Here is a 12,794-nt window from a genome sequence, read left to right on the forward strand (position 1 = left end):
TCCTCAAATTCTACAAAAATACTTCAATTGCATATTCATAAAGCTGATAAACTATTATATGGTTACATTAAGCCATTATACAGTATATATGCGCAGTTAAATACCTTTTATGATTACTGTAATGTGTTTTTATTATCAATAATATTGGATCGTTGTTAGTTTGAAGATAAATCTTCGGAGAATTATAAATATTTCTAAATTAAGAATTGTATAATAAGTTTTATATAAGATTGCATATATGTGTTTGAATAGAAGAAAGGAATGTAAATAATTGTAATAAGTGATTTTTTTTGAAGAATAATAAAATTTCTGCAAGAAAAATTCTTTTTTTTTGTTAGTCGAGCTTTGATTTGAAAAATAATTAACGTAGAGTTAACGCAGCGTTAAAAATTGTCAGATATGACACTTTGGAGAATGAAATGGACATTGAATAGGAGTCAAAATATAGTAGATATTGCCCGTTGTTTAAGGACTTCAAGATGTTTATTTGTCTATAAAAATATACGATTATATGCGGACACTAAAGCACCGCATGCTTTGAAAGATATTAGCCAACCACTTGTAGGTAAGGTAGATAGTATATAAAGCATTTTTTAAAAATGCAGTTAGTTCTTTTCGTGGAGGATTTCTTGGTTTTTTTATTGGGACAAGTTTTGCCACTGCAGCTGGATATTATTTTTTAATAAATGAATATCAGCATGCATCAAATACTTTTCTTTTATCTATAGAAGAATTACAGCGTATAACAGATTCTATTATTGAATCAGTAAAACAGATAGAAGAAATGGAAAAAAATGTAAAAAAATTGCAGAATAATGTTGTAACAAAAAGCGATATTCAAGACGTTCGTACTGATACAAAAAAAATGATCGAAAGTTTAAATTTAGCTGATTTAGAAGTAAACGAACGACTTTCTGAATTAGGTAAGAATAAATGTTAGATATTTGGTTAATATTGTTAATAATAAATATAGAAATGGATGTAGCAAAATTATCACGCTACGCACATACTATTATGTAATTTCTAATTTTGTAATATTTTTTAAAAAAAAAATAAATTTTATACTTTAAGCATTTCTTGGGTTTCTGGTCTTTTATCTGTTTTTTTAATATGTATTTTCTTTACTAATACTCTTTGTACACTTTTTTTTTTTAAGTTTTCTTCAACGGTTTTCGTTATGGATGCAATTTCTTCCATATTTTTAGCATTGTTTAATTCATTAATTGCGTCATTAAGCCAAACTGCTTCTTCAGAAAATTTTATTTTTTCAATTCGTTTTTTATGTAAATCTTTCATAATTTGTATTTCAGTATTAGATAGTTTTTCTTTTAAAGCATCAATTGTAAAATCTGGGGAGTTAGGAAAAAGTGGTGAAGATAAGATGTCATCTTGAAAAATTAGAAAATTAGTTTTACTTGAAATTACTCTACCTATCTTAAAAGTACTATTAAATATTTCTTCTATCCAGTCATGATGTCTCATATATCGTGCTATAGATATATCACGAGGTGTTAAGAAATCTAATTCATCACCTTGTGGTTCTTCTGTTTCAGGTGCTGCTTTCGATTGAGTTGATAGAGAGTTTTCTGTATTTGATGATCCATAGTCTATAGATGTTGAAGAATTTGTTTTTTGTTTTTTTCTTGAATCATAAGATACGTTTGATTGTATTGTATATGTAGAATTAGAATGCAATTCTCCGGATTGATTAGAATATTGATTTTTTTGAAAATTCTGACTTCCTTTAGTAGAAGGGGAATTGTTATAATACATCATAGGTCTTGTAAGAACATTAGATGAAGAACTATAGGAACGAGATGTCTGTATAGCATTCTCATATAACATGAATGGTTTATTTTGGATATACGGGAGAGGATAGCTCCTTGGAGGTTGTGGTATAGCAGTTTGACTATTTGCAAGTAATCGATCTAAGAACTGTAAACTTGTGTTTAAACTATAAAATATAGAAAATTACCATTTTCATTTGACCTTAAATAATAAATCAGCCATAATTGATCATTCCCACCCTTAATAAGCCTAAAACGCCGTCTAATTCGTGATGTATGGGATTCTGTTGCTGGATGAAATCCATATTTATGTTCAAAAATTTCTACTGTCTAAATAATTGAGTTGGAATAAAAATAAAAAAAAAATACATTTCCCCCAATATCAACACGATAGCAGTTTTCAGAATCCATATACTGAAGTCCATCTGAAGGAGGATTCATATTTGACTCTGGAGAAAGCCATACTAAAAAGATCTGACCATCCACTGGCTTATCAATAAAATTCCAAACAAAAGGAACCTATCTATTATAAATTTATATGAAAATAGACAAAAATTACTTGTTGTGCAACTCCAGGTGCTTTAATCAGCATATCTGTAATAGATTCAATAGATAAATGTGGATTTACAGGATAGCTTTTAATATATTTAATAAATGTCAGAATTATATATAATAATTACCTTAATGTTGATTTACACCATACTTGAGATATCCAGTCGGCGCTTGGAACGCTACTTAGCAAAAATTGCTGAGCTATTTCAATCATAACGGGCTATCTTTTCGAGATTTTTAAAGTTTACCGTTTCAAGATCGGTATTTCCACAGACGGTATTCGCAATGAGATAAAAAATTATGGAAAAAAATAACAAAATTGTTCAAAAAACTTATCTTATTTTAGTTTTTTTGTGAGAGTTTTATTTGGTTTCTTTGTTAATTTCAGTATTTTTTGGACTAAACTGCTTTTTTAATTATAAAAAATATTTAAAAAATGAATATTTTTCCTAATGTATTTGAAGAAATAGATAAAATAGAGGCACGAGATGAAGATAATGTGCCATATCCTCGGTTTGGATGTCTTTTAGATACTGATTCTATTGTTTTTTTGCAGAATAATTCTTTTGAGCAGCAGTTATTACAACTTATATCATTACTGTCTATTCCTCGATCAAAGTTATTAAAAAAAGATATTTCTGAGCAATCTTTTAAGGATTATTCTAATATTCTTGTTGAAGTGTCAGTATATTTTCTGTATTGGGTTGAAACTGCTGTGTTTATATTTAGAGCCTTGGATTTTGATGATGATATTGAATGGGCTTATCATGCAAAAGATCTATTTAATGAAGTAGAGAAAGAGGTTATAAATGCGTCTTCTATTTTTAGTAATTTTATTGAAAAAGCTTCTGATTCTATTTTTCAAGAATCTTCTGATTCTAATTCTATAAATTTAAAATCTCAGGAAATATCTCAAGGCTGGACGTTTGTTAAAAAATTTCTTGGATTTATAAAATACCAAATAGAGATTTCAAAAGAATGGGTAGATTGTATTGAGATATTGAATCAAATAAATCAAGAACTTAAGAAATGTGATGTACTTGTTTTTGAAATTAAAGAACGAACTCTTGATATTCCTTCTATTTCCCATCAATTTATGGAATTTATATCTTTGGAATCATTTGTTAAAGATGTTTTTGATGATGAAAAAATAGGGACATTGGAGGAAATAAATTCAACTGACATTTTGAATAAATGGAATAGGAATTGTCAAAATTTTATATTTCAAGTTTACGAGAAAATAAAACCACTTGAAACATCTCTTATTTTTTTTAAGCTCCGAATTGAGTATTTTAAGGAGAAAGCTCTGGAATTGTTTCCTACTGCTATTCATGATATAGAACAAAGAAGACATAGTTTGGAAATTAAATGTAAAAAATTACAAGACAATTTTTCTTCTGTAAAAAGAAAATTTCAAGAAGATAAATGGATACTTGTTTTTTCATATGTTAATAAACAGGTAAGATTTATGATATATTTATTTACATATATTAATTTATAAATTTTTTATAGGCAACAGATATTATGGACTCATTAGAATTAGAAATACAGAAATTTAATACTTCTTCGCCTATAACTAAAAAAGTTACTGAGTCGTATAAGACATATAAAGTGAAAAGAGACAGTTACGGTATGTATTTTATTTAAAAAAGTATAAATTCAATTAAATATTGACAAACTGTAGCTATAATACGGATTATTACCCTTATAGAATGGGGAGTATGGAATAAACTAACGAATAGTAGCCAAGTTATTGAAGGTTATAATACTTTATATGAAAGATGGAAAAATTTAAATAAAAATATTATAAAAATTGACAATATAGTTTTAGAAAATGATACCTCTTCTAAAGATTCAGAAAAAAATACTGAGTCTGTTGTTAATGATTCAGAATCAGTGATATCTAAATCAGTTAAGTCGTGTACAATTCCAAAAACTCCACAATTTCCGATAAAATATTGTTCTCTGATTCCAGTATCTAAAAATAAGCGTCGGCCTTTATTATATGATATGCTTAAAGTTAAATCTAAAATTCAATCTACACCCAGAAATTTACATTATCCTAGCTATGTTTATAGCACATGTTTTACGAATCATTCTGACAATATTAATTTATCTAAAAAATCTAGCATATCTTCATTTACTGAAGATACACCTATACAGCTTTCTAAGCTCAAGATATTTCCTGCTATAATGGAACAAACTAGAATGAGCAATAAAGTTACTTCTCATTTAAGTTTAAAATTAACACCTACAAAAAACACACCTAGTTCAAAAAATAATCCTAATTCAAAAAATAGTCCTAATTTAAAAAATAGTCCTAATTCAAAAAATAGTCCTAGTTCAAAATCCAAAATATTGATTTCTGGATTGGGCGTTTCTCGTGCTTCTCCTTTACAACATACGGTTTCTACTGAACAAATATCATCTCGAAATTCCAATATAAAACTAACGAAGTATAAAGAAAATAATTCTTCGTTTTCTAATATACCACGCCCATCATTTCAAAAGATATCATGTTTTTCTGTTTTAGGGAATCAGAATTCTTCTATAAAAATGGTATCCACACAAAAAAATATCTTTGCCTAAGGAGTTAATTCATATAATTAAAAAAAAATATATATTTAATATTGTGTAGAATTTTTAAATTTTTAATATTTTGGGGCATTTTGATTATTATTTTTATAGGATATATTTTAAAATTTTAATTTATAGTTTTTTTTTGGATATTTCATGCTATAGATAACATTTTAAAGAGTTATTTAGATATTTTGGTTTATATTTATGTATATATTTATAATGGGTTATTGTTTTTTTAGTCTATATTGACCAGAGATAAACTCTAGGTGTTCCTCTTTTACCATTAAAGCTAAAAATTCACGTAATTCGTCTATAGAACGATTATAAATATTTGGAGGGGGCACGAACATTTGCAATGTTGAATGGATCCTTTCTAGAGTCAATGGTCCCAGATTAGTAAGCATACCATTTATAAAAGACCTATAAATTAGAAAATGTTTTTATAAAAAAAAATAATTACCAATATATTATCATTTCTTCAGAAGCATGCTCTTCCATGGCTTGAACATTTGAAATTAACTCTTCTAATGCTGAAAGAGCTAATATAATTAGTAATTATAAATAAATAATAAAATTTTAAACTTTTATTAGACGGTTCTAGTTCAGTATATTCTAGAACTTTAAAGGTGTCTTTTGTAACTTCTTTAAGTACACCATGTTTTACCCAAAAAAGTGTATTTCTTCTACAATCTGTATAATCTTGTCCTATAGCTGTCATTAAATTTTTTATAGTTTGCTCATCTAAAATTTTTAAGTAAATATATAGACATAATAATATTGTTAACTCTTTTCTTGAAAAAGCATAATAATAGAAGCTTGTGCGGGTCTAACATTCATGTTTAAAGTCCTGTCTTCTAGTATTATTTCAATTTGTACGTGGCCTAAATTGGGTATCCAGTGTAATTTTCTTGAAGCTTTTAGTTTTTCGAAATCTTCAGCATAACTATCCATATAACTGTTTTTTTATTTTTTTAGATTTTAAAGTATTATTTATATACTACCTTTGAATTTCTTTCGAAAGACATAGTGCTTCACCTTTAAAATTTGGCCAGAAAAGTCGAGAAAGTATACTCGCATGTATTGGTGTCTTCTAATGTTAAATTTATATAAAATGAATAACTGTTAATGATAAAACCGTATTATTAAGTTCTTTATGTAAATTTGTATCAATTCTTTTAGATTCAGCAATATCGTGAAGCATTACATCACACATTTGTAAACTATTTTCACTAAAGCGTAACTTTAAAAGTTCTAAATTTCGTAACTTAAGAATATTAAAAAATGTTTGGTTTCAAAATAATACCTTACCTCTTTATCGGTTTCATAATTCATTGCAGTAAGAAGTCTATCTGCTAGAAGATTTTGAAGTTCTCTTATAAAAATATCTTTATTTTCATAAATACTAACAAGACTTTTAATGATATCATTATTGTTCATTTTCCGGAAGTCTGAATAATAAATAGCATAATAGTATGACTTTATATTTTATTACCTGGTGCAGCATCAATAGGATCAGGTGTCCAATTAAGATTATCAAAGTCATCGTCATCATCGTCTGCTTGAAGAGATGATGGATCTGCTTGACCAAGTTCTTCGCTTAATTCACTTGTTTCATCCCCGACAAGTCCTATCATAATACATTTAATAGTGTCGTTTCGATTCCTACAAAATATTAACTAAAAAAAGATAGATTTTCCAAATATATTACTTTAAATGTTTCCTGATAGGTTTTGCTACTTTATCTAAAAGTACTCCAGGAGGATCTAGAATAAGAAAACATTTAATAGTTGATATATACTGAGAAATTATATCTTGTGTATCTGCTCCCGGATGCAAAAGTCTTGTTTTACATCTAAAATATGTTAAAAATGCATTAAATGTTTTTTTTTACGATTGTTGAAATGAATTAACTAAATAATCTCTAAGAGGAGAAAATTTCATAGATTGCTAGAGATGTTATAATTTAAAAAGAATTGATTTTTTAATACTCTTAGATCCCCTAGTGCAACGGACGAATATGGATAGTCTACTATAATATCAAATAGTTCATCAATTCTAAACAGTTAACATTTGAAAATATATAGGTTTTTTATAATACCTTAGCATAGCTAAAAAGTGACAAGCAAGAGTTTCAAGTTGTAAATTTAAGTCTTCTTTTTTTATGTCAATTTTTAAAACAAGGGATATAAGTTTTCCTAATTTATTGATAGTCCATTCGACAATTTCTTCTTGAATGCTTCTATCCCATTTTTTAGAGTATTTTTCTCTTATGTATTTATTTAGTCTTTGAGATATACTTTCTGCAAACGCTCTTTCTAAGTGTTTTTGTAATCCAACTAATTCCATATTTTTACATGTTGAAAGAAAACAAGTAACTTGAGGACTTGATTCATTTTCCTCCCAAAATGCCATATTTTCTAATAACCATCCTAAAAAAATCGGATAGACTTTGTCTTCTGAAATATAATTGTTAACTAATGCGTGAAACGTTTGTCTGAATGATTTAGATGTACTGTTTTTATTACAGAAAGGTTATATATATAAGAGTATTTACTTAAAATGACTTAATATTAATGGTTGTTCATAAATATGATATGCTTCTGTAAGTTTTTCAATAAACTCCGTTAAATTGGAATGTGTGATCTATATATTATAAATATATTCATAGAGACTATAAAAGGGTAATGACATTATATGTCTGTAAAATAGGCAAAAACTTTTCAGTAAAATGAATTCTTATCGCATCTTATTGTTTGTTAATTTGGAATATAGACCATAAGGATGAAGATACGTTCATAATTTTCTTGTAATCGCTCTTTTAATCCATGATGACAAAGAATATTAATTGCTGTTTTAATATTGGGTGAAATTTCTATAAAACATATGATTCTTTATAAGAGAAAATATCCACAAACTACCTTTGTAAGTGCATTCAGGAGAAAAGAAATGATTTGCTAATTTCCATGCTGTTGCAACATTTTGAGTACATTGACTGGGAGGACCAATGCCTAAATTTTCACCAAAAATATAGTTAAAAATTGCTCTTCTGGATGTATCATTCATAGCTTAAAATAACATAGTGATATTATTGATTTTTTTTAAATATATTAAGATTTATTTTAAATTTAAAATAAGTTGTTTTATCGTTAGTTTTGAGATTTCAATAATTTCTATATCGATCAATGTTAAAAATAAAAAATTACAAAAACATGTAAATGATTGTCTTTTTTCGCAGAAAGTGTCTTTGAATTTACATATGGGCTTATGTCTGTGTTTATATCTCTTTATCGGTGTATTCTTCGGGCGCATAGAAAATATCTTCCACCGGATGCACGTTTTCTTGGAAATAAATATGTTCAACAAGAGTTTCGTTTGCATAGAAATATCAAAAACCCACTTCATTTGATTGGGTTTATAGATTCTTGGAAGGATTATTTAAAAGGTATTGAAAATTATGCCTGGAAAGAATATAAAATTGAGTCCGTTAAAGGTAAATCATTTAATTTTTTATTTTTAGATTTTAAATGGTATTTTAGTAGGCAAAATGTCAGATGAACAGCTTTATCAGGTACTTTAATGAAGCTATGTTGAAATATATTAATTATATAGCTTTATGAATTAATGCAAGCTATTGAAGAAAGAAAAATAGAAAGAAATAAGTCTTTAAACGATGATAGATAAAGACAATGCAAATATTATGCCATATGTTGCAATATGATCTTTTTGTTGACGATAATGTAACTTTTATACAATAAATTACTGTTATTATTGATTTACATTTAGTTTTAATTTAACATTCATGGAAGCAAGTTCGGTTGCAAGGTACTTGAATACATATGGTAATGCAATAACAGCAATATTGTCACCACCTTTAAATTTTCTACCAGTACTGTCTTGCCATATGTCACTATCGTTTTCGAATCCTGTAGCTTCTAATGCACAAAGATAGCATCTTACATTCGAGTTGAATGTATTTCCTGTGCCTATTGTAGTTATAGAGGATATAAGGGAAAGAATAGATCCGCAAATTTTGCATATCCAAGATTGTGTATAATCACTGCAATTCATTAAACGATCTTGTAAAATATATGCCGTTCCATGTGCGATTATACTATCACGCTCCATTTCACCGAAACGAATACCTATGTGTATTGAAAAAATATGTTTTTTGGAAAGGAATGGTTACCTCCTGCCCGTTTTCGTCCTTTAACAGGTTGATGTGTAAGACTATGGACTGGTCCAGTTGTTCGTACTTGAAATTTATCTGATACCATATGTCTAAGACGTTGATAATAAACTATTCCAACAAATATTTCCACTTCCATGATATCTCCTGTGATCCCAGAATAAAATGTTTCATTACCATTATATGCATAACCAGCTTTTATTAGTTGTTTTCCAAAATAATCAGCAGCAGTATTTTCTTCATTAAAGATAAATGGTGTAGAATCTTCTATTAGTCCATGTAATGCACCTGCTTTGCCTGCCATACTTTCTATAAACATCCCTGTAATCTTCAACATATAAACTAGGTTTATTTACAATCTTACCTATAGTCATACGACTAGGAAATCTAAATAAAGTTAACATTATAAAAAATATATATGAATATACGCATGAGGATTAATAATGATGTCGGGCTGAATTCCACTTTCACTAAATGGCATGTCTGCTGCGGGCCATTTTTGAGAACATACACCTTTTTGTCCATGTCTGGAAGAAAATTTATCACCAATAGTAATAGGACGAGCTATTCGAAGTTTTATATGAATGCATTGACACTCCATGTCACCTGAATCATTTCCTAATTTAATCAGTTGTTAATACTTTAAATATATTGGAAAAAAGGACCAAGTAATCTAACTTCTTCTACAAAAACATCTTCTGTTCCATGGTATTCTTGGATTATTGTTTTTCCCGTTGTTTCATTGAAATAAGCAGCTAAAGGGTCTCCTTCTTCCAGTTTTACGCCAATCATTGGCAGTCCATCTGCATCTAATTTTTCTAACCATTTTGGGTGAAGTTTATCATTTCCAAAACCAAAATGATATATAATTTGCTCTCCTTTTTTCCGTTTTTGCCCCAGATCTACTTTTTCGCTTTTATAAATTGTAGCATAAGCAAACCCTCTTTCATATGATGATTTATTAATAACTAATGCATCTTCCATGTCATATCCTGTATAGGAGATTACTGCTACAATAGCATTTGTTCCATTAGGGAAGTTATCAAGTCCGTAAAGATCATATGTTTTAGAACGAACGATAGGTGTTTGTCCTGTTTGTAACAGATAGAGCTTATTATCAGTTCTATATCTCAACGATGATGCAGGAGTTCCCATAGTTTGCTTTAAAGATTAGACCGCTTTATGCCGATTACAACAATACACATACCTTTGCCATTTGACATTGGTACATATTTCTTGGAGACTGATTAAAATCCGAGAATGGTGTTAAAGAAGCAAGAATTGAAAACATATTAGATGTATTTATTTCTGAATGTGAATATTGTGTATCTACACCTTTCGAAAAGTGAGAACCAAGACTTATATTTAAGTACACTTGCTCAAATGATCCAACAAAATCTTCTTTATTCAACGGAAGATACTTAACAGGACGAATCATTCGAGATTTTGATGAAAAAATATATAATCCATGGTATTGACCTCCCTCTGATTTTGGAATTAGTCCTATTTCGAGTTCTAAAGGAATATTATGAGATTTTTCTGTTTTCCAATAACGAAGTAAGTGAGCAATACGAGAAGCCACTTCATGCATACAATAACCAATAATTTTTCCATTAAGTTGTACAGTTGAGTATTCGGTGCCTAACATATTTGATGTTGGGTCTACTCCGAGTTTTACAAGTAAGTATGGAATAGAATCTACGTTGATATTTGATGTAACAATTTTGCATTTGCTTGTTAAATGATTTAATAAACCACAAGGTGCTCCATCTGGTGTATGGACAGGACAAATAAATCCTTATATAATCAATTCATATAAATTAAATTGAATAACAAAAATATACCCCATGCTTCTGGAAGAAGTTTACGAACCGTTACACTTTTAACATCTGCAAAAAATGCACCTCTGTGAACTGTTCTAAAATGACTTAAATAACGATAAAAGTTGAGTTTTTCTGCAATTATAGTAAAACCTGTTGTTTGTTGTAGATCTAAACCAGTAGAACTAACTAAATTGCCTGTGCTTAAAAAATATTGTAATTTTGAACCAATATCATTAGGAACTCTTTGAAACAATTTAGAAATATATTTTTTATCAAAAAAGTTTACTGAATTATTTGGTTTTCGAAGATCTTGTATAACAGTATTTCTTAGAGAAAGCAAGTAATCTTCTATTTTTTCTTTAATAATCATACCATACAGAAATCCTCCAAGAAGTATTTCTTGATTTTGAGCTGAATCCGGGTTATCTGGACAGCATTGACCAAAAACTAGGCTATAAAGTTTTCGTATCATAAATCTAGAAAGTTAAAGAAATATATAAAAAATAAGAAAATATACATTAACATGCGAAATTTATCGTAGTTGTCGTCTAAATGAACTAGAACAATTTTTTTTAGTAATTCTTGACCAACTCTTTCATGTGTAAGATCCTCATCCACATTTAACACTACTCGGAATTTTTCCCCTAAGTATTGTAAGGTCTGTTTTTGATTGTAAAGTTCGTAATTTTTATATGTTCTAAGAAGAATTTCAACATGGTCTACCAAAATTGTGTCTTTTTTGTCCTTTCCGACAATAGAATCAAATATTTCTTTATCATTAGTATTTATAAGTGCTTTAAGAATCATGACCACGGGAACTAAGTACTCATTTTTTCTCCATGAAAATCGAAAAATGCAATTCCCATCACTAAGATAATGCAACGTATTTGTATGCGACGTCTCATCTGGTCTTACACAGCGAATTTGTGTTCCAAACTTTGTATAATGTGTGCCTTTATTTAAAAAAGAAGACCGCACTAGTGCCATCACGTAATTCCTTCTTGGAATAATAAGCATACGTATAATTTTTTCGTTTCCATTGACAATAAAGTATCCACCAAGCTCTTCTGACTCTTCTCTAGACTTAATTAAATCTGCTGGTGATAACTTTTCAATATGACACCGATTCGACTAGATTATTAATAAAGGAAAAAATAATGCTATATCTTTATATACTTTAACCATGATAGGGATTTGCCCAAATTCTTTTATATCTGTGATTTCTTGTTCACCATTCACGCTCCATGCAACCTTTAAAAGAAGGCGGGCTTTGTAAGTACAAAAGCGCTCACGACACTAAAAGATTAAGCAAAAAAAAACATTTCCCCATTCAACGAGTCTCCATACTTCTGAAGGCAGTATTTTCCTGTTAACACATGTACGTTCACGGGTTGGAAGAGTCGGTTTAGCAATCTGGACTTCTTCAATACGAACTATAATATGAATAAGTTAATCATTGCATGAAATTTAAAAATTAGGGCTCATACATGATAATTTGTTCCCTAATCCAGCTTTTTTTCTATCAAAAACTGATTTCTTCCCGATGTCTTTGACTGCAAGATTTAATAATTGATCATCTGTTAAAGCATTAAAAGACTTGATATGAGGTTCAGTAATCGCTAGAAGATCCGGATAAGCACTTTTCTTCTTGCTTGGATTCCTGAATAATGCATTTTTTTCTAATGTATTAAAGTTTTTAATGCCCATTGGGCTTAACTTGTTTTTTTGCCGTTAAAAATCCATTGGGGTTTATTTGATAGAATCGATAGTGTGGCAAATTCGGGCTTAGAAATAAAGTGCTCATTAAATATTGATATTTAATATAAAGATATTGATAAATAAAAGCCATTTTTCTTTTTTAAAAAA

General features: G+C 28.6%; 6 protein-coding genes across 6 annotated transcripts; 3 read left to right on the forward strand and 3 right to left on the reverse strand.

Moving 5' to 3' along the window:
- Positions 1–399: 399 nt before the first annotated feature.
- Positions 400–1,020, forward strand: T551_01674 (uncharacterized protein; the record flags this gene model as incomplete). The annotated part of the gene is made up of 3 exons (XM_018373937.1): positions 400–565; positions 606–923; positions 974–1,020. The coding sequence occupies 3 exons, from the start codon at positions 400–402 to the stop codon at positions 1,018–1,020; spliced, it is 531 nt and encodes a 176-aa protein (XP_018229682.1).
- Positions 1,021–1,059: 39 nt separating this feature from the next.
- On the reverse strand, positions 1,060–2,553 carry T551_01675 (uncharacterized protein; the record flags this gene model as incomplete). Its single annotated transcript, XM_018373938.1, has 6 exons — positions 1,060–1,388; positions 1,431–1,928; positions 1,976–2,117; positions 2,157–2,306; positions 2,347–2,422; positions 2,468–2,553. 6 exons carry the CDS (start codon positions 2,551–2,553, stop codon positions 1,060–1,062), a joined length of 1,281 nt encoding a protein of 426 aa, XP_018229683.1.
- A 222-nt stretch (positions 2,554–2,775) lies between these two features.
- T551_01676 (uncharacterized protein) lies at positions 2,776–4,928 on the forward strand (the record flags this gene model as incomplete). The annotated part of the gene is made up of 3 exons (XM_018373939.1): positions 2,776–3,798; positions 3,852–3,969; positions 4,024–4,928. 3 exons carry the CDS (start codon positions 2,776–2,778, stop codon positions 4,926–4,928), a joined length of 2,046 nt encoding a protein of 681 aa, XP_018229684.1.
- A 215-nt stretch (positions 4,929–5,143) lies between these two features.
- Positions 5,144–7,982, reverse strand: T551_01677 (anaphase promoting complex subunit 2; the record flags this gene model as incomplete). Its single annotated transcript, XM_018373940.1, has 16 exons — positions 5,144–5,339; positions 5,380–5,458; positions 5,502–5,660; positions 5,705–5,874; positions 5,921–6,006; positions 6,040–6,183; positions 6,228–6,367; positions 6,412–6,581; positions 6,628–6,771; positions 6,811–6,866; positions 6,908–6,974; positions 7,018–7,431; positions 7,474–7,562; positions 7,609–7,664; positions 7,711–7,791; positions 7,838–7,982. The coding sequence occupies 16 exons, from the start codon at positions 7,980–7,982 to the stop codon at positions 5,144–5,146; spliced, it is 2,196 nt and encodes a 731-aa protein (XP_018229685.1).
- A 201-nt stretch (positions 7,983–8,183) lies between these two features.
- Positions 8,184–8,600, forward strand: T551_01678 (uncharacterized protein; the record flags this gene model as incomplete). The annotated part of the gene is made up of 3 exons (XM_018373941.1): positions 8,184–8,409; positions 8,456–8,487; positions 8,529–8,600. 3 exons carry the CDS (start codon positions 8,184–8,186, stop codon positions 8,598–8,600), a joined length of 330 nt encoding a protein of 109 aa, XP_018229686.1.
- An 84-nt stretch (positions 8,601–8,684) lies between these two features.
- On the reverse strand, positions 8,685–12,635 carry T551_01679 (DNA-directed RNA polymerase I core subunit RPA135; the record flags this gene model as incomplete). The annotated part of the gene is made up of 11 exons (XM_018373942.1): positions 8,685–9,061; positions 9,106–9,426; positions 9,470–9,492; positions 9,534–9,723; positions 9,771–10,266; positions 10,313–10,902; positions 10,950–11,404; positions 11,446–12,059; positions 12,105–12,224; positions 12,276–12,361; positions 12,416–12,635. 11 exons carry the CDS (start codon positions 12,633–12,635, stop codon positions 8,685–8,687), a joined length of 3,492 nt encoding a protein of 1,163 aa, XP_018229687.1.
- Between the last annotated feature and the right edge of the window lie 159 nt (positions 12,636–12,794).

The sequence above is a fragment of the Pneumocystis jirovecii genome (assembly GCF_001477535.1).
Source record: "Pneumocystis jirovecii RU7 chromosome Unknown supercont1.7, whole genome shotgun sequence".
In the NCBI taxonomy this organism is placed as follows: Eukaryota; Fungi; Ascomycota; class Pneumocystomycetes; order Pneumocystales; family Pneumocystaceae; genus Pneumocystis; species Pneumocystis jirovecii.